Genomic DNA, 24,430 nt, shown 5'->3' with positions numbered 1-24,430 from the left:
ACATTGCTCTTATTGGCACCTCTGCCAGGTGAGCTGCTAATGCACAACGAGCCACACGCCCACTCCGCTCCCATCAAAGCGACTCTCCAAGGGGCAGAGCAAAGGGCAGTTTCCCAAACCCTTAGTCCTGGCAGTAAAGTTGCAGTTGATTTCTTTTTTCTCCATAAATTTTGATGAGAAAAACAAAAACCAAACCAAACAGAAAACCCCAACAACAACCAAATTAAAAAAAAAAAAAAACACGTATTGGTGCAGTCTGCTTCTAATTCAGCATTTCACAACCAAACCTTTGGTATGCTGCAAAACACATCATCATCATCCCCCCAACACCAACAAAAACAACAACACCAGCAACAAAACTCTGGCAGAAAACATTCTGCCAGAGTCACAAGAAGGGGCACCAAGCACTGATTCCTGCTATATGTTATTACCTGTTGGCACTGCAGTAGTATTCATCGTGGAATCTGACCAGGAAAAGGAACTGGCTAGTAGCACAAGGAAATTATGACACATTCGGTACAGCACAGTCATAGAAGATACCTTCTCTCCTGATCTAGAGGTCATTTGCAATGTATCTCATATTTTCCCCAGGTTTTCCTTTTTCTTTTCCTTTTCAGAACCACAGAATTCATAGATGTGCATGAATCACAGTACTGAAAGGTTTTAGAAGCACCACTTAAACACTCAACTCAAACTTCAGTCATTGTATCAGGACACTGTCATCATTTTATAGCTTTAAGTGAACAGTAGTAGATGCACATCCTAAACTGCTTTTCCTTCCCCATTTTTACTCTTGTTTTTGTTTGTGACACTCTCCATAGCTGTATCTTCCACAAATCCTGGTGGAAATGAGCCTACTTCGATGAGCGGTGAGAAGCCGCAAGAGACCTAGGGATCTTTTGTTTCTTCTTCCTCCCTTTGTTGCTTGGGTAATTTTATTTCTGCACGTCTACAAGGATTCCTGCACGCCTGCCATTTGTGAAATTTTGCATTTTCATGTTGGCAGGCTGGACATGGGCCAAGCACCTCTCACTTGCACAATGGCAGCAGACAATGTACTTTGAATTTTCTCTGCACGCAAAGGTCAGTGACCCTTCCTCATCCACTTGCCTGTTTCCCTGCTACCCTGGAGCTCACAGATAAGTCATTGGCTGTTTTCTGCTGGCAGTTCTGCTTATGTAAGAAACTTCTTTTGCATTTGATGCGAATTAAGGCTCATGAGTTCTGTCACATGAAAGTTGCCTCTAAAAAATTGGAGAAATTGGCAATGCTCTGCCCTCTTCTTCAGGGCTGTTAAAGGCTTTATCATTCACTCAGTTCATGGTTCCCCACTGAAATGCAAAGTCTTCAGCAGCAAGGACAGGCTGGATGTCAGAAGCTCTTTAGCTCATGCCTGTGTTTTAGCCAGTAAATGTAACTGCCTGGATCACCTAGGGAACACTAATGGTTTTGACTGACCTCCATGGGGTATCATCTAAAAGCACCTGAGCCAATTGCTTTGAACAAATATTTGAAATGAGATGTCTGCAGAGCACTTTCTCTCAGCACAGAGGCACAAGCTGGGCCATGGGCCCAGGAGGGGCAGCAAGGTGAAGGGCTGCAGCTGCAAGGAGGTGCACAGAGACTTCTGGGGCTGCACTGGACAGGGATGGGCAGCACTGCCAAACACTTCTCACACCAGTGTGGCGTAGCCCAGGCTCCAGGGCAAAGAGCTGCAGAACAAGAGTCTGAGCAGAGCCCTAAGACTTGCTGCTCCCAGCTGGGGTAGGGGTCACCCTTCTCCCCTCACTGCTGGACTACATCTGCTGTGCCATTGCCCCTGCAGTGCAAAATGTCCCAGCTGATGGCACATTGCTGTTTGAGGCTGCTCAAGCCACGTAGTCCTGGCTGCTGGATCTTTTGCTTGTGACATCCTTGGTTACTCTCTCATCTTGGTTACTCTCCACACGGGCTGAAGGCAAAAGGGCCTTTCTAGAGCTTGCAGCATTGGGATTCTGTTGGGGAGGAAGGATGAGAGGTGCTGCTAAACAGAAAAAATCAGTAACAGGTGACTGTTGTGAAAAGCTTCAGATTTCCTGCACAGCCCACGGAAACCTCCATTTAAAAAACAACAACCACCACCCATGAACTTGTTTTTGTGGCACAAGAGGCTGGCACAGCAGCCTGAGCAGGTGCTGACTTGGTGGATCATCTCCCTGGTGCTCCTAGCTGTGAGCAGTCCAATGGGAACCAGCCCTGATCCCGTGGTTTCTCCAGTGAGCACAGCTGCTACAGCAAACATGTACACCAAGGCAGAGACCTCTCTTTTGTGGCACAGAAAACTGCCTGCACATCTTTCACACCAAAAGAAATTTCCATTTACTCTTTTTAGCTCAGCCTTATTAATCACAGAGACATTTCCAAGCAAAATATGGACTTGCAGCAGAACATAGGCAAAAAGTTAATTCAGACAGGAGAAGGCACAGCTCAGCTGTGCTCATCAAACTTATTTTACCATGTACAAGTCCAGCTTCCTCTGTTTCATTTGCTATGTTTGCCTTCCCACATACTTTTCCTACTTTTATCTCAGTTTACATTCTCTTCTCTCATTAACTGTCTTTCTTGCTTAAGAAAAATAACAAAGAAAATACTCTTCTGGTTTTCCTCTTTATCCCTTCCCATTTTGGTTTCACAGTGGACTCTCTTGGGATATGTTCCAGACAAAGGTTTGGTTCTTTCCAAAACACTAGCAAATGTCAGGTAAGGTCAGTGCAGCACTGTCACCTTAAGGCTCCAGTCCTAGGTTGCTAATATGTGCCTCTTGCACGGGCAATAGACTCTGAGGTGTGAATGAATCACCACAGAATTAATAAGGATTGTGCTACAATTAAAACCTGTTGGAAGAAAAAGCAGCAAGGTTGGCAGGGTATGTGGTTAGAGGAGAGGAGTGTCTCTCCTTATGAAGTGGCCTGATCTGTGAGAGAGAGAATTTCATGGGCACAAAATGGCATGGGACGGAGAAAACGTCTCCATCCCACAGCCCCTTCTATCCCCCCAAATCCCCCACTTTGCCCTTGTATCTGGAGTCTCTTGGGAATAGCCACAATCCTTAGCACTGCTCTTTTGCTGGGAGAAAAATGACTTTTACTGTGGGAGGGTACAAAAATGCAGGCTGGCCCCTGTGCCTCCCAGCCCCTGCCATGTGCAGTACCTGCAGGCAGCACTGCAAGGCCAAAAGCAGAGACAAGAGGGACTGGGCAAGGCAGCCCTGAGCTCGGCCCCTGCACAGGGCAGCAGAGCAAGGCACTGGTGGAGTTATCACAGATGTCATGAGGCTGTCACCTCCTGGTAATTTTGCTGTCATTAGGTGCTGCTCATAATGAGAAATCCTGATTTTACTGTGGTTCTGGTATGCTGTCCATAATTAGTGTGCAGTCCTTTAATACTAATTACCTTAGGTATTAGTTCCTTAAACATCAGTTCAAAAAAATCACATGAAAATTTACCTCTTCCTCAAATGAGTCATGAGTTAACACAGGGGTACTTGCAGTGCACTTCTTAGACTTGCTTAATTAGTTAATCTCTGTAAAGGGGTTTCAAATGCATGAAGAGCTATCAAACTGCTAAGTGCGTTATCTTCAATTAATTTTGTGCAACTACATCTTCACTACCAAGAGGGTCTTTAGAGTGCTGAGGAAAGGAAAAAGAGACATTGCTTCTAATTTTAAAAGTAACTAATACAGAAAAAAAGGGAATTAATTGAAAGATGATTTGACATGATGGGAATAATTGTGAATACACCATTTCTTTTGTTTCAGCCAGAGCTGAATATGAAAGATTCATCATTTTTATCCTTTTATCCTTTGCCTTTGTTAGTCTCTGGTTTCTTGGTTCTGTCTCCTCTTGGTCTTAATGCTCTCCCTTTCTCTCACTGAGTATTAACTCCCTCTCTTCCAAATTTATTACTACCTTACTTCCAAATTTATTACCACCTGGAGTCACTGAGCTTACACCCTCATACAAATGGTAAGGGATCTTGTTCCAAAAGAAGCCTCATGGACTTCCCTTCAGCAGAAGACACTAAAGGGGCAGAGCAGAGCTCCTGCAAGAGAACAGGGCCACATCCAGCCCTGGCAGTTGTATTCCCTGGACCACTGTGGTAGCCAGTAAGTTCTTACTGAGTCATTCGAAGTTTTCTATTCTCTATAGAGCTTATATGCCTTGTTAAATATTCTCATTTTACTTCACCCATTAACAATCTGCTTTTGGTGGAGTTCTCTCAAAATGGGTTCTTTGTGCTAACACTCTGTCTAGCTGGCAGCTTTATTCAGGCCAGCCACATTGAATTGGCCTTCCCCAAGAACCTATTTCCTGGGTTCTTTTTCTTCCACTGAGACTAACAAAAGATAAGAACTTTTTGTGTTTGTTGCTGAGTCTGATTTGTGTTTAGAGGTTTTCACTTGCCTATGCCTTCTTTTTCAATAATGATTAATCATCACTTCTGCTTGCTGACTGCTGAGGTCCCACATGTGGTGAAAAATTCAGGCAGCTTGTTTCATATCAACATGCCTGAGCAGTGGTTATGCAGTAGAGTCCCCATCACAGGGTTTGTGAAGGGGACAGGTAATGTGCATTTGCAATAAATTTGTATCACATCTGGGCATTCACTCAGCAGTTATTTGAAAACCTATTAATTTACCTTATTTTATCCAAAAGAAACTGGAATAGACTATTATACGGCTATAGCTTTATTCTTTGCATACTGTGAAATAACAGCTTAACTTGTTGGATGAGACATTTCTCTGGTAAGCCAGAGTTGTGTACATGGTGATCCTCAGCACAGCAAGTTCTCAGGGAAAGAACTTCTGCCAGCAAACCAGAGAAAACTCTCCAATCCCTCCCCAGTACAGTTTTACAAAAGGAACCAGTGAGGGATATTCACTGTTATCCAATCCAGTGGATACTAATTTAGCTGAAGGGCCTGATCTGCTCTAATCAGGCTATCTAGCTGAAGTGTAGGTACCTAAGACAGCAGCTGAGAACTGGGTAAGTTGTTAGGGGGTACAGAAAGAAGAGCAGGCCTATGAGAAGAAGCAAAGAAAGCTTCTTGCCCTCCCATACCTTCACCACTTGCACGTTTGTACAAAAGCTTACAGGGTTCCTCCCCTTCATCTGGTATATCCATACAGTCCATACACACAGTGTGAGATGGGTAAGCCAGAAACTATTAAGAAAATAGTTAAACTAGAAGAAAGCCAGAAACTATTAAGGAAAGCTAGATTGTTTCAACCTCAACCTAAAGCCCTAACTGAAGGTTTAATGTTGTGGCCAAGGATCATTTAATTCACGTGGGTGTCCCTCCTGCCTCTGACAGAAAGGTGGAATGGAGCCTGAAGAGACTGTGACTGCTACCAGATCCAAAATGAAGGGATAGGGCTACCTGAATACTGAACCTGAAGTTAACCTGAAGCCTGCTTTCCTGAGGGGCATTTCTACAGAATAAACCTAATTGCAGGAGCTTATCAATAGTTAAAAGAAGTGACAGGGCAGGGAGCACCCAGCAAAGTCTCAATGAACAGTCCAAGATTTTTGCTCCCTCCCCTTTATGACTGTGAAAAAAAGGGGTAAAAAATTTCTTCCTCACAGGGTTCTCTTTCATACCAACATTTCAAAAGATGCCAATAAATTAAGACAAAACAAAAAACAATGTATGTCCTGGTGGCAAGGGAAGATGCACTCCTTCTCTGTCCCTGTCCCATCAGAAGAGCAGCTCGAGCAGAGCCCTCTGGGCCGCGCTGTGCCCTCACAGCAGCACCGGTGTGACGTAGTTGGCAGGGAAGAGCCCCAGCTCCCCACGCAGGCGTCCCTTCCACCAGGAGGGGTTGGAGCTGTCCAGGACCTCCAGGATGTCCCCAGTGCGGAAGCCCAGCTCGTCGTGCTCCAGAGCATCGAAGTCGTACAAGGCACGGACCCACAGCGTTCGCTGGAACGGAGAGGAGAGACAGGCAGGGAACAAGGAGCCAGGACTGGGACAGATCGTCTTTGCCACCCCTCCTAGGACCCAGTAAATACATTCACTAAGCAAGGACAAGCAGCGCTGAATTTTAGACCAACTTGCAATTAAACCAGGAAGTGGCCAAGATGGCAGGAAGGAGGGACCAATTAACTGGGACACCCAAGGGATGGTGTTTGGTTTCTCAGCAGCCTCAGTGTATTTGTGGGAATTTGCACCATAAGGTGAAAAGTCAAGACTGAGAGCAGGTCCTTAGGAAATTGTGTTCTCATGGCTCTGCTGCCTCTGCCCTGTAAGGGCAGCCAGGACAGCCACATCTGAAGCCAGTTTTGGGAGCACAGAAGCACTCCTGCCTGAGACCTGCTGGGCTGTAACTATCAGGGAATGGCTCTAGGGAGCTGGCCTGTGCTGGTACAGATATGAAAATGTGTCCTCAGCCAGTTGAGGACTGCACACAGGCAAGCACACAGGCAAGAGTAGAGAACACTGTAAAGAAGATTAAAGAAGGATACTTGCTCTTTCAGGCAATTTAAGGGCATAGGGAAGGGTCTTAAACCTTCTTCAGACTCTCCCCAAGGTCAGGTCCCTGAGATCCAAAGGATTTAGTGTCTGTTTGGGTATACCAGTTTATTTGAGTGTGCACTGTCATGCGCACTATGGTTACATTTTTTTCTAAAGGACTTTGCAGTCAATCTCCCACTTTGGCCAGAAATCATATTTTAAAGGAGATAGCTTGGGCTTCTTTCTGGGAAATTGTTGGCATCCACACCACAAGGCATGGATAATTTAGGAGGTATATCTGGCAGGGACAGAGGGAGAGATCTGTTTGAAGGCACACATATTTTGATAAATCTTCCTTTCGGGCCCTGCTTAGACCTCGCCCCTAGTTATTTGGTTGGACATATAGAACTTCCTATAATTGGATTTGTGGCTTCTACATCACTGATAGGATGTGGCAGGCAAAAGCATGTTGTTATTCATTGCCACAGCCTCTCTGAGAGATAAAAACCACTGTATTTTAAGCTGGATTACAATAAAGACTCGGGGCTTTTGCCAAGAAAAGAGGCATGCCCCTATTTTTTAACATGGTCCAAATAATCTAATCCAAACTGATCTTTTTCACTCATTCTTGAGAAAGGTCTGCTGTCCTTCCCTTCTCTCCTTGGATCTAGGTTCTCTGGTTATGGAGAGAGACATAACCAGACATTGAAGCTGGACTTTTCTTCAAGGAAGAGGAGCATCCTTAGGTCACACTGAGCTGATAGGGAAATATTTGTAGCTGGCAGTGGAGTCACAGGCTGAGGCAGAGACAGACACCACGTTCTGTGTGGGCATTCACACAGTGGGACTTGGCAGAGCAGGGAGTGACTGAAGGTCAAGTGCCAGGTTTGGATCCCATAGGAGAGTGGTCTGGGGTGTCTGCAGAGACACAACTGGATCACACCCACATCCACTGAGCTAAGAGGCTCTGACAGCCAAGGGTGTCAGGTAGGTGAGCACCACTTTGATGGCAAAGGAGGTCTGAGAGATGTGCCAGGCACAGACCTGGGTGATTTCAGGCCTTTTCAGGACTGCAGCAAAAATTAATGGAAGAGACAGTGTGACTACAAGTGCATTTCAAGACAGGAGGAGCATTGTAGCATGGTACAGGATCATGAGGCTGCTCTCCATAGAACTTAAAAAATGTACTGCACATTTAGCTACTGACATCAGTCACTGCCTGGCTGGGGTGGCAAAGATAATTGAAAGCCCCGTGCATTAATGGACATGGAGTTCTAGTAGAAGAGATCATTAGGCTTTCAGAAATGTCTTCTGCTGAACTGGTCTCATGCTTGATCAAAATCCATGGGTGAGCTTGCACTCATTCCAGTGTCCCAGATAGGGATTGTTCCTGTTTTGCTGAGTTCAAGCTAAGTTCCCTCTTCCACTGAGGCTGCATAAGACTGACCTTGAGAGCAGTTACTGGAACTATGCTCACATAACGCTGTAGTCCAGGAGCAGGTTCCAGTGCCTGCGATAAAGTCATGAGACTCAGAAATGTCTCGTAAGACATGGCCTGGCAGGCAAAAGACACAACTTCTCATGCAACCTCCATGTAGGTGACATGGTGCAGACTGCTAAGGGACCCAGTGACTTGGGCAGAGGAGGCCTCCCAGGTGCATCACCTACCGGTGTCTGCTGATGCAGAGGGTCCGTGTGTCTCCTCTGCATAGCCCCTGCACTTCCTTGGCCATGATCCCTTAGTCTGTGCATCATGTCACTCCTGTCCAGACTCCCACCATATCTTTCCTAGAAAGAAAATAGCAGCAGAAAAGTCATGTTGCTGTGGTTTTGGCTGGAATAGAGTTAATTTTCTTTGCAGTAGCTGGTATAATGCTGTGGTTTGGATTCAGTATGTGAAACTGCTGATAATACACTAATGTTTCAGTTGTTGCTAAGCAGTGGCTCACTCTAAATCGAGGACTTCTCAGTATCTGGCCAAAGGGATATTCCATACCCTAGAACATCATACCCAGTATATAAACTGGGGGGAGATGGCCAGAAGAGGCCAATAACTGGTCAGGGACTGGCATCAGCCAGTGGGTGATGAGCAATTGCATTGTACATCACTTCTTTTTCTTGAGTTTTATTCCTCTCTCTTTTTGTTATTTCCTTTTAAATAAACAGAAAATGATAATAACAACTATTATTACTATTACTGCTACTATTTACTCTATTTCAATTATTAATTTGTTCTTATCTCAACTCATGAGTTTTACCTTTCTCTTGATTCTTTCCCTACCTGCAGGAGGAGAAGTGAGCGAGTGGCTGCATGGTTCTTAGTTGCCAGCTGAGTTCAAACCATGACACATATATATTCTGAGATGTATAAATGAGGGGATTTAAGAGTCATTAGTGGGCCAAGAGTCAGGACCGAGCCCACACATCAATAATTTTAGATGTCTGCTTCCAATAAAGTCCCTGTGCTCCAGTTCTGCAAGTAATGACCCTCATGGAAGAGGTCAGCTTAGACTGCTCTATTTTGGATTTTACTTTTTAGGAATTGAAAGCTGACTGTCAGCTGTGTTTCACAGCTGCTGGGACAAATGGTCAGAGAGGGGCTTTTTTGGTCTCTGAGACTTTTGGAGAAAAAAACTAAGGTTGTTCTAACTCACAGATAAAAACCATGCTTGCCAAGGGGACTTCGGGCAATCTGGAGTTATTATGACCCAGTCCTGTCCACTCCTTGCTCTTCCTCTGTCCCATGTGCTGGGGGAACATCAGTTGTGCTGGTGCAGCTGACTGTATCTGAGGACTCACTACTTTACTTTTTCTTGGGCTGCTCCATAGTGTAAAGGACAGCAATCAGGCCTATACATCTAGTAGCCAAAATAGCCAAAGAAGAATGAGACAAAATCAAATTCAAAGAAAAGTAGCCATATGACCACACATCTAAGTCATATCAACACAAACTGGCCGAGGCAGATGGAGAGAAGTAGGAAACATCTAGGAAACAAGTTCTCTTTTGTGTGCACAGCTGAGAGATGCAGATTTTTGACAAAATAACTGCTCACTCACTACCAAGCAATAAAAGCCAATGTTTCATATGCCTGGGCTTGATGTCCCAGCCCCTTGTTCCTGGCAGTACCTGTTGCTGCTGCAGTATGGGAACAGGATGCTCTACATATCTCCTGGATACAGAAGAACGATCTTCTCCAGCTGCTCCTCCCATGTGGAATCCTTCCCGACCTATCCGTTCCAGGCTCCCACCGCGCCTCTCCTGAAGGAAGAAAGATCACAAAAGTGAGGTCAGGCTTTGCTTCCTACTACATCCTTGACTAAAGCTGTGCAATCATTGCATACTCAGCACTCTGGAGGCTCTTTCAAATATAAGACTGCCTCTCTGAACAGAAGAACAAATCAGGAATCCTGTATTTTAGATATTTGTAGCCACTCTCCATCTGAAATCAGTGTAGTACTGGGAGGTGCTAGGCTGAAAATATGGCTACTGATGTGATGATCAGCACAGGAGCCAAGCTCTTTTTTGAAATACCGCCCTTAGAATCCATTTGTCTCTGAACTGAAATTTATATATTCCAATCATATCATATGGGTGTAGCATCTAAAAATTTGTATTGTGAACAGAAACCCCACTGTGATGGGTGCTAAACATACTCTGCTGTGCCCATCACCATAATAAATGTACAGAGAGTTTGCCAAAGCAAACCTGAGTTCTGTTCTTTCATTTGCCTGTCTGCATCTTGGAGCAAACACATCTCTTTCCCTTCCTGCTCACAGTCAGCCCAAACAGGTTGTTATACTGATATACATGCATAGAGTCTTTCTTTCCTTCCCCAGACACAGAGATTCATTGCTGTGATCTCTCTCTTACAAATCCCAGAGCCTGTATTTTAATACCTTACTGGTGCATTTTTAAAGCTCTGTATAAGTGGTCTAGAAAGAGACAACAACCCAGGCCCATTCTTCAGACTGAACATGTATCATCTCTCATTTTGAGCCAGCAAGAATGACCCACACACAGCCTATAAAGCTTTACTGCTGTAGTCAGCAGGTCACATACTTTCTGCCTTGCCTCTACTTGCACATCCTGGTAATTTAATACCAGAATCCGTTTCCCAGTAAAGCAGGACTTTGGTTGCTGCAGTGACCAGGCATGTTCATTCCCAGTACAGGGAGTGCAAGGTGTAGCAGGCTCTGCTATGTCATTTGCTTGTTCCCCTGGCACAAAACCAGGCTTTCATTGGACTGGGATTTGTCTGCCTTCTCAAACATTGACTATACCTTCCCTGAAGGCACATCTTGTTCCCAGATCTCCTACGTTCTTCTCGGTAGTACTTTCCAGTTCCTAACAGCCAGGTTAACTGCTCCAGGTTCTGCCCTCTGTTCCCCCACATTCCTTTTACTTGTTTGCTCAGTAGCAGGAGATGGACAACTCTTCTGAGCAGACAAACTTACAGGTGTAATTGCACTCTGGGTGTGTGCAAGGACCCTAAGAAACCAGACTCAAATTCTTCTCAGTCACAACCCACCAGCCAGCTCTGTACCTGCCCTTAGGAAATCTAGGCATTTCAGTAAGGTAAATCCTGCTTCCCTTGGCATCTCAGAATTTCAGTTCTGAGCTATTAGCACAGCTTTAGCAAAGCACCTTTATTCAGATTTGAAGAATCAAAAAATTCTGCTCAATTTTACAACTCTACATACCACTGAATCCCCTACGAATCAGTGTCTCAGGCCCCATCAGTGTAGTTATGTGGCTGGGTTTCCAGGGACACACTGTCCTCCTCCTCACCATGAGACATTCTCATGGGAGGAATTCCTTCCACAGAAAGGTTTCTGACTGAGAAATTCCTAAGGACAGTTTGTGTTTACCTTTTCTTCTTGGCTGTTGTCCCTTAGGAAGATCTGCTTCTGCCTGGAGATGGAAGTTGTCTTGTAGTAGTCCACCAGCTTGTTTAGCGAGTGGAATTTCTCTGTCCACAAGTAATAGCTACCCTTGGAATCCCTCATCACTTTGAAGTGCTGCACATCATCTTCATGCCTGGATCCCAATGGAAAAGACATCATCAACAGATTGCACTTTTACCTTTTTCTAAAAAGTCTTTTCCAGAAGGGTACCAAGACTTCTTGCTTGGCCAAATCTAAACTTCTGGAAAGTCATGCAGTGGCAGTCCTTGTGCCTACTGGACCCAGATGTGGCTCTGTTTCAAAAGGCTCATCAATCTGCAAACACACAGTGCCCCAGGGCTGCCCAATCACAAAGCACTATCAAAACAAAGCACAGGGTTTTAAACACTCTCTTTTGAAATAAAGGTCACAGGAGCTTCCAGGGTGAAAAAGTGCAGTTGTAGTCTACCCAACAGCCTCTGCAGGTCCTGTTAACATCCAGTCTGCATTGACTACAAGACCTGTATTACACCTTTACACACCATGGGGATCACCACTATATGCAGACAAAGTCATGTGAAGCCATACACTAAACTTTTAAGATGGTATAAAATCTCGGGTAACATCATTACTACAGGTCATTCTCCCTATCCAAAAAGAAAAAAAAAAAGGAATTTTCTGATGCTGTTACAAGCCAAATTAACAATCTCAACCTTCTGCCCCTTATTCCCCCTGCACCTCCCCTCCCCTCACCTCTTGTCTGATGTGTACAATTCCTCTTTGCACCAGATGTGATCTGGCTTTGGCACCCACCTCCTTACTCTGTGAAACTCCAGGCACTCAAAACACTCTTCTCAGAGGCTACATCTGCACAAATAGACTAAATGGGGACAGGCAGGGACTGAATGCTATCCTTGACTGCTACAGCCCCAAGCTGCTGAAGTGTTAGCATGGTTGTGGTTTAAATGAAAAAGCTCTCCCTGAGATAGTGCTGGGCCATGGTTAGAAAGAACAGGCCAGGAGCTGTTCACAGGGAGCTGCTTGAATACAGCTCTTCTGTTTGGTGGGGTGAAGAGGGTGTAGCCATACAGATCTGACCTCTGCCTCACTGCTTGACTTCAGGGCCAGAGAAAGAGCCTGACTGTACTTGATTTGCTGGTGTTAATTGGTGCAAATGTAACCAGAATGTTTTCCTGCATTCCTCCTAGATACTTTTTGAGCTGCCTGAATCAGCAGGTACATACCACTTGGAAAAGACTAATCACGACTTGTTAATCATGACTCTAATTTAAACCTGGTTATCAACTATTTGACTGAAAATTGGGAAACCAAACATCATTGAAAGGCTCTGTTTAGAAGCAAATGCACTGAGAAGTGCTAGGCTACAGGAAGCCGCTGAAATGTAGCTGGGCTGCAAGAAATGAAAAACCAGCCCTTGTCCAATGGCTGTTTAGTGACCTGTGGGAAAAAAGTTAACAATGTAATAGTAATCTCTTCATAGGTAGTAGCTGAATTCTTGGATTTGGTAACCAGAGCTGTAAGGGAATTAAAACAAATGGAAGACACATGTTAAGGACAGTGGGAGACTTTCCCTTTGCTGTAGCTCTTTTAGAGAAGGAGGTCACCAGGGGATGCAGCTTTGGAATGGGGCATTCACTGTGTCACTTGAAAAGAGGCAGAAACATTTGGGAATCAGATGCCTAATTTGTTCTCATTCACAACACAGCAGCACTACCAGTGACTGGCAGCCTGCAAACTTCTCAAGAGCCTACATCACATTAGGAATTCTTATGAGAGGAGGCTAGGGACACCATTAAACAGGAAAGGAAGCAGGAATATGCTGTTGAAAGCAGATACCTGACAGAGATGGAGAAGTCACCCTGAGAGTTCTGACTGGCTCGGACGATGAAGCAGCCGACTCCTTTGCTCATGAGGAGGTTCTCTGCTTCGTGCCGGGATATCTTCTCATCAAACCAGCTGTCAAGTGGGAAAAATCATGGAGATGTGAATAAGGATGGGAATTAAGGTGAGGAATAAAAAAGCTGAGTGTAGGGAGAACATGAATAAGCAGGGTGGAGGGAAGAAAACAAAAGGACCAGAGAAGCCCACATGGCTACTCCCAGTGGCCACGTATATGCTGAGGTACAGGGGTTTGATGGATGCAGACCATTTTCTTTGAGTAGTAAAAGCATGTACATGCAAAGAGAACAATGTAAGCTTTGGTCTGCTAAGAAGCAACACTTAGCTGAAACTGTAATTACAGACACAGTACAATAAGGTGTTAGTCAAAGAAATTTTAAATGAAAAATGTGTATGTATACATATATACACACATAACTCTCAGACATATACGTCAAATTGCTTTTTGGCAAACTGAAAATTACTGGGCTGTGATGGATATATTGCATGGAATGCACATAAATTTTTAGTAGAAGCAAGACATGAAAGTTTTACTAGTAATAAATTGGTTCCTGCAAGAGTTGCAATATCACAAAATCACAGAAACACAGAATACATAAGCACACTTACACAAATCTAGCCAGGCATACCAAACAAGAGCATAAGGCACTGGACTAATAATGAGAAAGTCACCATAAATAGTAAAAGAATATGATGTCAGTAGGAATTTTTCTGTTAGAGAAACACAAAATAATATACATTTGTATATGTCCACTCCATAGCTTATAAGATTTACAATCTGCAGTCTTTGACTTCACCTAATACATAATTGCCTGTATTGCATTAAAATGAAGGACTGTTAAGTTCCTAATGTCTGTCATTTCTGCTTTGGAGTTCCCTATTATCATCACAGTTTACCTATGTATCATTAGCAAAGAAAAATCAGATGAGCCTTGATAAACAATCTCAATGATTACTTAATCAGAAAAAAGATGGGCAAAAACAATCCATCAAAAATAGGAGGCAACTTTCTTTCCTATGTCTAGTTCTGTCATCTGGGCTGAACTGCTTCAAACTGCAGACCTGACACTTAGAAAAGTGTCAAAGTGGAAATATTTCTTCACAGCTCTTGCACAGAGAAAGCAACATGAGAAAAATGTGTGTGAAAAAAGAAGCTGCCAGTGCTCCTGAGTGATGGCACAGCCCTGTGAAAGAGTGAACAAGAACAACTGACTGGAAGATCTCATCCCCCTGAGGCCCAAAAGTACAAGCCCTTATTTGCACAGCAAACGAATAATGTCCTTCAGCTCAGCCAAGCAGGTTGGCTTATGTCCAAAAAGGCCACTAAGTGCCACCTCCAAAGGGGACAGAGGCACTTATTTGTAACCTCAAAATCCCTGTGTGCTCCCAGTCTGACTGCTCAGGGCAGCAGTGCGTTACAGCCACAAGCACTGGGCTTGGTGCATGCTCTGCTTGCTCACCCCTGAAATGCTGCAGCACTTGTGAAAAAAGAGGACAATGAGAGGTGCTTCTGGGAGCTTTTCTGCTAACTGAAAGGCTGTAAAAATCCCATGCACTGTCTTATTTATGGCATAGGGTTGGAGAGCACATTTAATATGCATTCCAACACACATCAGTCCTCTCTGAAAGTGCAGCTCCATCTCCTCAGCGGGAAGAGAGAAATGCAGGTATGCCTGTCCCCTGACAGATCTGTTTGTGTGTGTGAGAGAGACCAGGGCGGCTCGGCTGGTCTGTCAACTCTGCCGATCCAGAGTACCACCAGCTGTCACAGCATTGCACTGACCTCTAGTGCACCGACAGAAACTCACAGGCACTTCGGGGGGCAGGAATGCGGCGGCAGGGTGGGAAAAGGGAGTCAGTGTCCTTAAGAGCCGAAGGGGAGGAAATTTTTTTAGGATTCGTTTTCAGAAAGATCTCTTGCTCTTCCTTTTGTGCTTAGCCTCTGTCTCTGCTCCCAAGACTTCACATCATGACTATTCTCCCTCTCTCTGAGGACATCTAAATGCAATTCCTGCCACATCCCAGGGCCCCTCTGCGCAGCAACAAAGGAGTCACTTGGGACTGACAGCGATCATCAGATCCATTTAGCTCCGAAAGAGCAGAGGATGCTTTGGGGTAGAAATACTCTGTGCTGGCAGAACCGTGTGTAGCATTATGGCAATCCCTGCCAGCCCCAAAGTGCAGGATGTTGTGCCCAGCACTTCCCCTGTCCTCTCCTCTGTGCTCTCGGTGGAAATGTGCCATGGTGGTGACACCATTTCAGTCACACTTACGGGGGAACATGGAAATCAATGAAGTTCTTAGGAACGTAGCCCTCATGACTTCTGAGCTCAGCCTTGTACCACTCTTCCTGGGAGCTCAAAATCTGCAATGGAGAAATGGATGGAATAAATGCATCTCCTGAGACAGGCAAAAGCAACCAAGATTCAGGAAGAAACCTAGAATGCCTTGTAAGAATAAAATAAAACTGTACGTGTTCTCTGCTCCCCATCCATGGTGCAACAAGGTTAGTGGCTGATGACCACTTCGGAGCAAGCAAGCAATAAAAAAGCCCAAGCAGAATTAGAGAGATGGCTTGTTAACTTTACCCCTTTGTTTGACTGCCTGTCTGTGTATCTCTGATGCCTGTGAAATGAAGAAAATTTGGCTTTGAAAGACTTAGTAGGGGTTTAATTTATTCTCTGTGCTGCCTTTTGTAGCTGGTACTGTAGCATCTCAGATTCACAAGGGAAGAAGAAAATATCTGTGAAAACTCCTCTGACATATGGGTATGGAGAGATATGCAGCTGTGTCTGTGTGTGTTATGGCTGCACAGATGTTACCATGTGCTCTCACCTGTCATTTCACAAGAGATTCTTTAGTGGGTTAAGTCGTCAGCTGCCCTGAGCTTTGCCAAGGTAGATAAAGAAGGAGGCAAAAAGTGTTTTCAAGACACTATTATACTTAGGAGATTGTAAGATAGCTAGGATAGCTGGAAGTGAGTCCACATCACACACTGGAGCAGCTTCAAGCGTGCTCACATTAATGTTAACTGTAATGGTCCTTAGAAGCATCACTGCTGACCAGGGAGGGCCCAAATTCATGACAGCCTGGCTGATGGCCCAAGATACAGCTCTAAGCTGGAGGAGAGAGGACAGGAATACAAACACAGTGGGATTTTACTGCAGATGTTGTGGTCTTTAGTGTTTGACATTCCAGCTCCTGGGACAGGATTCTGCTGTATGAAATAGACCATGTTCCTGCTCTTTCTGGTTTTGGAGAGGAACCTAAAAGCATGAGCCATGACAGTTTTAAAAGGAAAAAGCCAGTGGAAATGACTTAATTGAAAATCTATTGTTAACAGTAATAATACTTACTTCGTGAGCCAGTCTCATGGTTTTGGGAGCCTAAGGCACATTTTAACTGCTTTGTATTGCCAACAGGATGTTACTGTCTCTGGAGCAAATTCTTCATTGCCTTCCCTGCCACGTAGGCAGGATTCAGAATAGTTAAGGAATAGAAAGCTGTGGAATTCCCTACTTGTATAGTCAATGCTGTCCTCATGCCTGGGTGCTGGGTTGAGGATCTTTTTTCATTGCTGTGGCCAAACACAGGGGACGATGGCTACTTGCTGCTCATGCCTGGGCCCTGCTCTGTTGGAAGTGAGGTTTCCAGAACGACCCACCAGCTGTTTGCCACTGCAGAGCTGGCAGGTTTCTCTCAGTGTGTCATCCTCTCAGAGAAGGATGTGGGGGGGGGGGGTAAGAGGGTGGATTTCCTCCTGTCTCTACTGGTTGAGGGCCTCCTGTTTCCTGTTTTGTAATCTCTACATCAATATTTCACCTTATCTCCTTCATATATCAGCAGGTTGTTGCAGGCAGCATGAGGGGGCTCATGATGGGGTAGGAATGTGTGTGTGCCTATGCCAGAACAGAGCTGTTACTCAGGCTGATTTACTGCTACTACGACTTGGTGGCTAAGGTGGTGTTTTGTTTACCCCAATGACATTGAAGCAAGAAGGAGTTTGATTTTTCTGGTAGTGAATTCTCTCTGACAACCAATAATAATAAAACTGGAGTGTAGTGTTGACACTTTTTATCAGAGGATTCCAGCATACTTTGAAAGGAAGTTCTGGCTTATAATGATTTTACAAGAAGGGGAACTGAGGAACAGAAGGAAAAGTGACCTGGCCAACACCATCACCCCAGCAGGGACTTGATGGAAGTCTCCTGAGAAAAAAGGCATCAGTAAAGGTCATGTGATAGTAGGGACTGAGTGGGGAAGAATAAGAGTGTTCACCTGTGCTGAAGAGACGTAGTGATTTCTCTAGAACCTTCTCACAGCTCTTTGGAAAGATTTGGTACTAATGAGCTCTGGATGCTATCAACTTTGTTAAAGTGCCAAGAATTAAAAGGCCAATAAAATAACAAATGGTGGTGATGGAAAAGGCAAAGCTGAGACTCAATATCTGATTATTAGCTGGAATATCTGTGACTGCACAGAGGAGTAGCAAAGGCTCCTTGCCAAACAGGGTTGCACATCCTACGGTTGTACATCATCCCTTTGGACAGTAAAGGAGCTAAGGCCTTAGGGAGGAGCAATACTCAGGCATTTTCAATGGAAACAGAACATCTAGGGCTGAGAAGTGGATAAATAATTAGGGTGAAACTTCAAATGGCTTCATCTGTGGGACTTCGGTAATATTAACAAGAACTGTTCTATCACAACACATACAAATCAACTTTAAAGAGACTTCCAGAAGCTCTGTATTGTGGATGACCAACTCTACTTCTGCCATTGCCCCATTGTGAAATTCCTGCAAGGGTGTATATAATGTTATTAGACCAGGACCTCTTAAACTATTCCACTATGTGTGTAACAGTCTGTCTCGTGGAATTCTCCTCTTCTATTTGCAATTGCCTAAGATCCCTGCAGCATCTAACAATAATTACTAACAGTAAAAAGTTAGATATAAATTCTAGAATGGATGAGAGTTATCTTTTAAACAGTTCAACGGCTGGAAATAAGGAAGACAGCAATCCCTCTGGACAGAACTGATCCTGCCTGTGTTTAGACATAATCAGCATAATGTAGTCACTGTGGATGGTTTACCTGGTTAATGAAAACAGACAAGACCCTCAAAATGTCACCAAAGATCTTGATCTGTGCCCCAGCAAAGGTACATACCCTTCCCTGCTGACTACCAGAGGACTGCAGGGCAACTAAATCCACAGTTCACGGACATAAAATCAAGAAAAGTGGACACAGACTCAAGTAACCTGGGAACTGCTGTCCTATTGCAAACCCTATGGGAGAGGAGTATCCTGCATTTGTATCCTAGTTTATAGATGTGCCTCCATCTGTTTGGTCAAGGCAAAGGGAAGCACAAGAAAGAACTGGAAGCAGTCTCAGAAAAACTGCTTAGTCAAGCTGGGGACTGTACTTACCTTCAACATATCCCCAGCCTGGAAGCTCAACTCGTCTTCTCCAGAAGCAGTGAAATCAAACTTGGCAATGGCTTCCATGCTGTGTCTTGGGGGCAGAGCAGAGCTGGAAGAGGTAATGTCAGATACTTGTCAGCACCTATGAGCTACTGGGATTGTGGAGCCCAGCCTCTGGAAAGCTGACAGGCAGTGCTTTGGAGAAGCACTCACCACCTACAGGCAGCCATTAGTTACTAGACATGCAAAGACATTAGCAGGTAGAAGAGAGAGCATGGCTGAGCTGTAATTAGCTGAAGTCAGAAGTACAAATAACCAAGAGTGGATGCTTATTCCGACAGATCTCTTTCTCTAGAGCAACCTCATGGGAGAAACATGTACAGACCAACTCTGTCACAGCTCCCAATAAAGCAAGTGACTCTGTCCTGCAATAGAAAAATGCATTTGTCTCCTGCAATGACTTACTCTTTGCCTCAAGAGTGAGTCACATTGCTGACAAAACAAACAGGGCTGCAATAAATATATATATTTTTTCTTGGATACGGGCTACAATATGTAAGGTTGAAAGAGTCTTTTCTTTGTGATGGTTTAACATGGGTGACCACAACTTTCAGGTAGGAAAACACTGTTTGCAGAAAGGCTGCATTCCCTATTTTGAAGCTGGCAGAGAGTTAGCCTATCTCAGTGTTGGTAACCCAAGAGCCCAAAATATATCAGACAGCCTGCAAACCAAAGCCTGCTTTTCAGCACCAGAGCAGTGTGGCAGGGGAAGTGGCAAGATGGGCTTTGCTCCTTCACCACTTCCTGCTCACGTAACTCGGATGTACCCCAGCAGGACCATTTTTATAATCAAGAGTTACCAATTTCCCATGGCTGGGTCATGTACCCCACAGCCCAGTGGCGAGGCTGCCAGTGACAAGCCAAGAAATAGCCAGGCAGTGCCACCTTAAGCAACTGCACTGCTGGCAGATGCACTTGCAGCACAGCTTCTGAAGACCATCAGACAGCTGCGATATTGAAGTAATTTTTATGATTTTTAAGCTAGGTTTGTCTGGAAACAAAGATCTTGAAGCTACAGGTTCCACTGCATAATCTCAATTCTCACAACAGTCTATATGGCTTGAGAGGAAGTGTCAGCTTGCCTGATCCAAAAACATTCTTAACCAGAAAGCTCTAGAAAGACACTGTAGAAACAAATTAACAACCCTAATTAGGGTTAGATATTTCTTATTGATTAGAACTGACACAAGATCCCCAAAATATAAAGTGTTGATACTGAGCAAGCTCCAGAATTTTGCCACTTCAAAATCAAAAGGCTGCTGTAGCCTTCCTTCTCAGCAATACATGCTGTAATGTTCCTCCTGTGACACACAACCCAGGGATTTAACTATATGTGTAACCAGGATCCAGGGCCCTGCTCTGATACAGCTCAACTTAAACTGCTGAGAATGAGCTGGAGAAAGCCTGCAGGGCAAAAGCTCTAGGACTGCATCAGCATCAGCCCAGGGATTCCAGAGGAAAACCACCAACATGGGAAGATATGAAATCTCAGAGGAAAAACAAAACCATAGTTTAGTTGTGATAGTCAGTCTAGCTGAGTACCTGCCATGAATCATTTGGGTCACTGAGTTGAGCTGTCAGTGCCATCAGTCCTGACCTAGCTGGTGGCAGATGGCAACCATGCAGGGTGACTCTTCATTTCTGATTGATACCTGCAAAGAATCTTTGGCTGCCTTTACACAGGTGAGGAGTATGCTAACGTGTAGCCTAATATTTCATTGAATCCTACCTGGGTTCTGTGTGTGTTAACTGTATACAGCACTTATTTATTGACTAAATTGTCTATTTCCTGCTTGCACAGTCCCTTTGCATTTGACTAAAGATCCCTGAATAAAGTGATTCACAAGAGGGGCCATAACATCACTGGATATTAGTTCTGATATTTGTTACAATCACTTCTAACTAAAAAAAACCCTGATTATATGCTTCCTAGTGGACTCTGCTAGCACTCTCTTTTTTGCTGCTTATAGGTAGGAATTTATATCCATGTGACTGACGAGAGCTATGAAGCACCAAGGCAAATTTTTTGGCAGTCTACAGAGAGCTCTGCTTATTCAGCATGGATCTGTTCTAGAGCAATTGGGGTTGCTTCAGTGCCAGGGCCTCCCGGGTAGGTCTGGGTACACAGCTCAGCTGAGATCTGCCCTGTGCCTGCTATTCCAACCTGCTGCCTTGGGCTTCCAACACACAGCAGTGCTGAACCCCGACACCCTAAGGCACATGGGTGCTTTATTCTCAGGCTTCAGCTTTCCCCCTGTTCCAAACACTTTCATCTCCTATTCTCCCTGTTGACCTACTAACGCTCTTTAATTCTTACTTCTGATACCTTTTCCAGATTAGGGTCACCCTCTTATTCTTATTCCAAGACATTGGTGTTACCCTGCAGGTGCAGCTCGGGCCTGATCTGAGAACTGTCCTCTATTCCTGCATGGATATTTTAGGACCTTCAGCCTGTAACCCTCAACAGGCAGTGTCAGCCCTGTTGTGTGCTAACAGAGCAGAGGGGTATTAAACTGGAGGGGAATTAACCCTTAAGGGAACTGGCTAAACAATTCTACTCTTTCATGGAAGACAATTGAAGAAAAAGACAAAAGGAAAATTACTTTAGTAAGGGTTGTTTTTCGGTGTTTTATCTTGCAGTGGTGGCTGCTGCAGAGAGATCAGAGCCAAAAGTGCAGGTGGATCCTGGAACTCCTAAGTGCAGACCATTAATCCCAGCTTGAGGAAAAGAACACACTTAAAAACAATTTAAATGCAAACTATTTAAATACAAATCCTGTCTTTGATTATATCCCTTAGATACAGAAGAAGTAGTGGGGGTTCCTTCTACAGGGGCAAGAGAGTAGGAAAACTTTTAATTTTTTCAATAACCCAAATGTTAAAGGCGCTATTGGAATGTGGCCCCCTCTGAAGGAGAAGAGTTTGTGAAACAGTTAAAATCCTTCCTCTCACTTCCCTTCCAATTTCAGCAATCCCAGCCTCAGGGAGAGACCAGGAGAGAGATACCTCTTCAAACAATCTAACACATGGATTAAATATGCCTTTCATTGCCAGCGGCTGGATTTAGAAGTGGCTCAAACAGCATCCACAGTGTTGGCTGTGTAGATAAATCAGCAACGCAGTAATGCTCTGGCCTTAAGCTCTTCCCCCACCAGCTACTAAAGCAAAACTAGCCAATAATCCTGTCTTTGAACTCCAGCCTACCACTTTTCAGCACCTGAACTTCAAACCAGTTCTGTTTTTCTGATCCTGTTCCTCCCTCCATGTGTAACTTGAGAATCCCCACTCCACATGGGGCAGTGCTGGGCCCTCATGAGAACTCCCCTGCCTGGAGCCCATTCTTTCCCTCTCTGCATGCCTGTGACTCCCAGCACCACCCCACAACACAGACAGACAGGAAATTCTTCACTGTTATCATAACTTCCATTTCTCAAGCACTTTTTATCCCAAATTCTGCTTTTAACTTCGTGGTGCAACTCCTTTACCCTTTTGATCGCCAAGGACGGTTTTAGACTGTGCATAATGTTCTCTGTGAAAATCACCTTTGTAGAGAGTTTAGCATGAAAGATATGCAATGTTCAAAGAGGATTTTTCAGTTCCAACCGTGAGCTGACCAGCGCCTTTCACTTTGTGCTGGCTTTCTGCATGCAGGTGAATTTTCTCTGTGGTTCACCTTTGTAACAGGGCGGATTCAAGAGGCATAACGCTACAGCAGTTCTGTGGGGCTGGTGCAACAGAAGGTTCACAAAATGAAAAGTGAAAAGCACCATGGCTTTCACAGCACAAGGTAGGCATTTTCGTTTGGCGGAATGCCATTCCCTGAGCAAGAACATCAGTGTCTCTGTTGATGGCAAGTGCCAAGGCCTAAAACATGTCAGCAAGCAATACAGCCTGACAGCGGAGTCCCAGAGAGTTTAACACCGTTACCCTACACCATGTTGGTTCCAAATTCAGCCAGTAACAATGCCAGGGAAGGTCACCACCTATGAAGAGTTCGTCACTTGGGGACTGCCCAGCCTCAGCCTTTCCCAATTTCACCTACTTACATCAGAAAGAGAGCAAAATTACAACAATGCATTCACTTAACGGAACCATATGCAAAAAGTTTCTATTTGTATGCCTGTAGCATAAAAAACCGCACACATCTCCATTCTGAAGCTTCATCCAGTGAGGTTTTGCACCAAGATATAAACACGAGCTGCCATGTCTTTGTTCGGCTCTGCAAGAGCAACGTGCTGGACTGATGAACAACCGGGGACAGGATTCAAGCCTGAGCATCTGCACAGGAACTCCACATGACATTTCAGCAGAAACAATGGAGAAGGGACCTGCAATCTAAAAGAGCTGTTGCAGATAACAGCTTTGTTTTCACCAGCTAAGCCACATACAAGTGGCATGGGAATATTTAGCTCCAAAAACACAAACCTCTTGCTACTGAGTTAACGGTGCAGCTTCACTGACTGTCAGTGATAAGAGAGTAAAATTTATAAGGGAGAACAAGTCACTAAAACACTCAGAAATGATGCATTTAAGTCTTGGCTATTCTGCCACACAGAACAATGCACAGCATTTTGGCTGAGCCTATGTGCAAACAAAATAAGCCTCCTAGGAACTGGATTCAGAGAACAAACAAACTTTCAGGACTCTATAACCAACAGCAGTTGGTAAGAAATGCCCCAAACAAGGATGGGGCTTAATTTCCCTAGGGAACCCAGGTCTTCTGTGCTCCTTCCCATCGAGTCAGAGTAGAGTTGTGCAGCAACATGGGAAGCTGCTGCAACAACAGGCTCAGAGAGAGGAGCACCTGATACAGTAGCAGGTATGATATCACAGCATGAAACTGCGACAGTATAAAATCCCAAATCTTTGCTGTGCTGGAAGGGTTGGTGTGGGGGGACTGGGGTGGTGGGGAAACACCTCCTTCTGTTCGCCTACCTCCTCCCTCAGATGTGGCAGAGGCATTTGTCCTGCACAAGAAAGCTGATAAACAAGACGGCCTTGGGATCCCCCGCTCTGCCCCTACTGCGCAGTCCTTCACCTTTCCTTCCAAGCCTTGCTCCCTTTACCTGGTGCCAGGCGCTCCCCTGGGTCCCGGAGCCGTGGCCAGCCCGTCCCTCGCCGCGCTCCCCTCCCTGGCTCCGAGCAGCGGCTGCGGGGCCACAGAGGCCCGGCCCAGAGCCTGAGCCCCGGCCCCTCCCTCAGCGCCATGTCACACACGGGCACCGGCCCACGTGCCCGGGGACAGCGACAGCCCGGCGTGGCCGTGGGGACGCAGGACACAGCCGTGCCTGGCATGGGACAGAGCCGGCATGGGCAGTTTCCAGTCCCTCATGGCAGAAATATTTGGTACCCCGCATATTTAAAATGGTGGTGCCGGTTCAAAAGGAGCTGCCCCTGGCTGCTGCTCCAGCCCAGGGCGGTTTAACAGATGAAGAAAGGAGGGTCCCTCAAAAAGTGCAAGTTCTACCCAAATAAGGAGAACAGAAATGAGCACAGATCTGCTAAGTTAACTGAGAAACCGTAAGTCTGTTGAAAAGCATATCTTGAGGAACAAGTAGCTAAAGACATAAAAACATGCAATAAAATAATTTTCAAAGACAACAGAAACAGGAAGACTGCCAGAGTGTGTCTGTAGGGCTGACAAATGATTGAA

At 45.0% G+C, this 24,430-nt stretch overlaps 1 protein-coding gene across 2 annotated transcripts in view; it reads right to left on the bottom strand.

Moving 5' to 3' along the window:
* Nucleotides 1-255: 255 nt before the first annotated feature.
* GRAP2 (GRB2 related adaptor protein 2) overlaps nt 256-24,430 on the bottom strand; it is a 43,816-nt gene continuing 19,641 nt past the window's right edge. The window contains exons 1-8 of one of the 2 annotated variants that reach the window (XM_063154582.1): nt 23,844-23,904; nt 18,724-18,826; nt 15,571-15,662; nt 13,235-13,354; nt 11,363-11,531; nt 9,621-9,752; nt 8,162-8,281; nt 256-5,962 (exon numbers count right to left, since the gene is read on the bottom strand). In XM_063154582.1, coding sequence (XP_063010652.1) covers nt 5,783-5,962; nt 8,162-8,281; nt 9,621-9,752; nt 11,363-11,531; nt 13,235-13,354; nt 15,571-15,662; nt 18,724-18,801 — 891 coding nt within the window. In that variant the 5' untranslated portion in view covers nt 18,802-18,826; nt 23,844-23,904 and the 3' untranslated portion in view covers nt 256-5,782. Of the gene's footprint in view, nt 5,963-8,161; nt 8,282-9,620; nt 9,753-11,362; nt 11,532-13,234; nt 13,355-15,570; nt 15,663-18,723; nt 18,827-23,843; nt 23,905-24,430 lie in introns of those variants that run through there. The other variant, XM_063154581.1, reaches the window with a different exon arrangement.

Source organism: Melospiza melodia, chromosome 4 (genome assembly GCF_035770615.1).
Source record: "Melospiza melodia melodia isolate bMelMel2 chromosome 4, bMelMel2.pri, whole genome shotgun sequence".
NCBI lineage: Eukaryota > Metazoa > Chordata > Aves > Passeriformes > Passerellidae > Melospiza > Melospiza melodia.
Note: the sequence above shows the minus strand (reverse complement) of the source record. Positions and strands in the feature narration are given on the sequence as shown.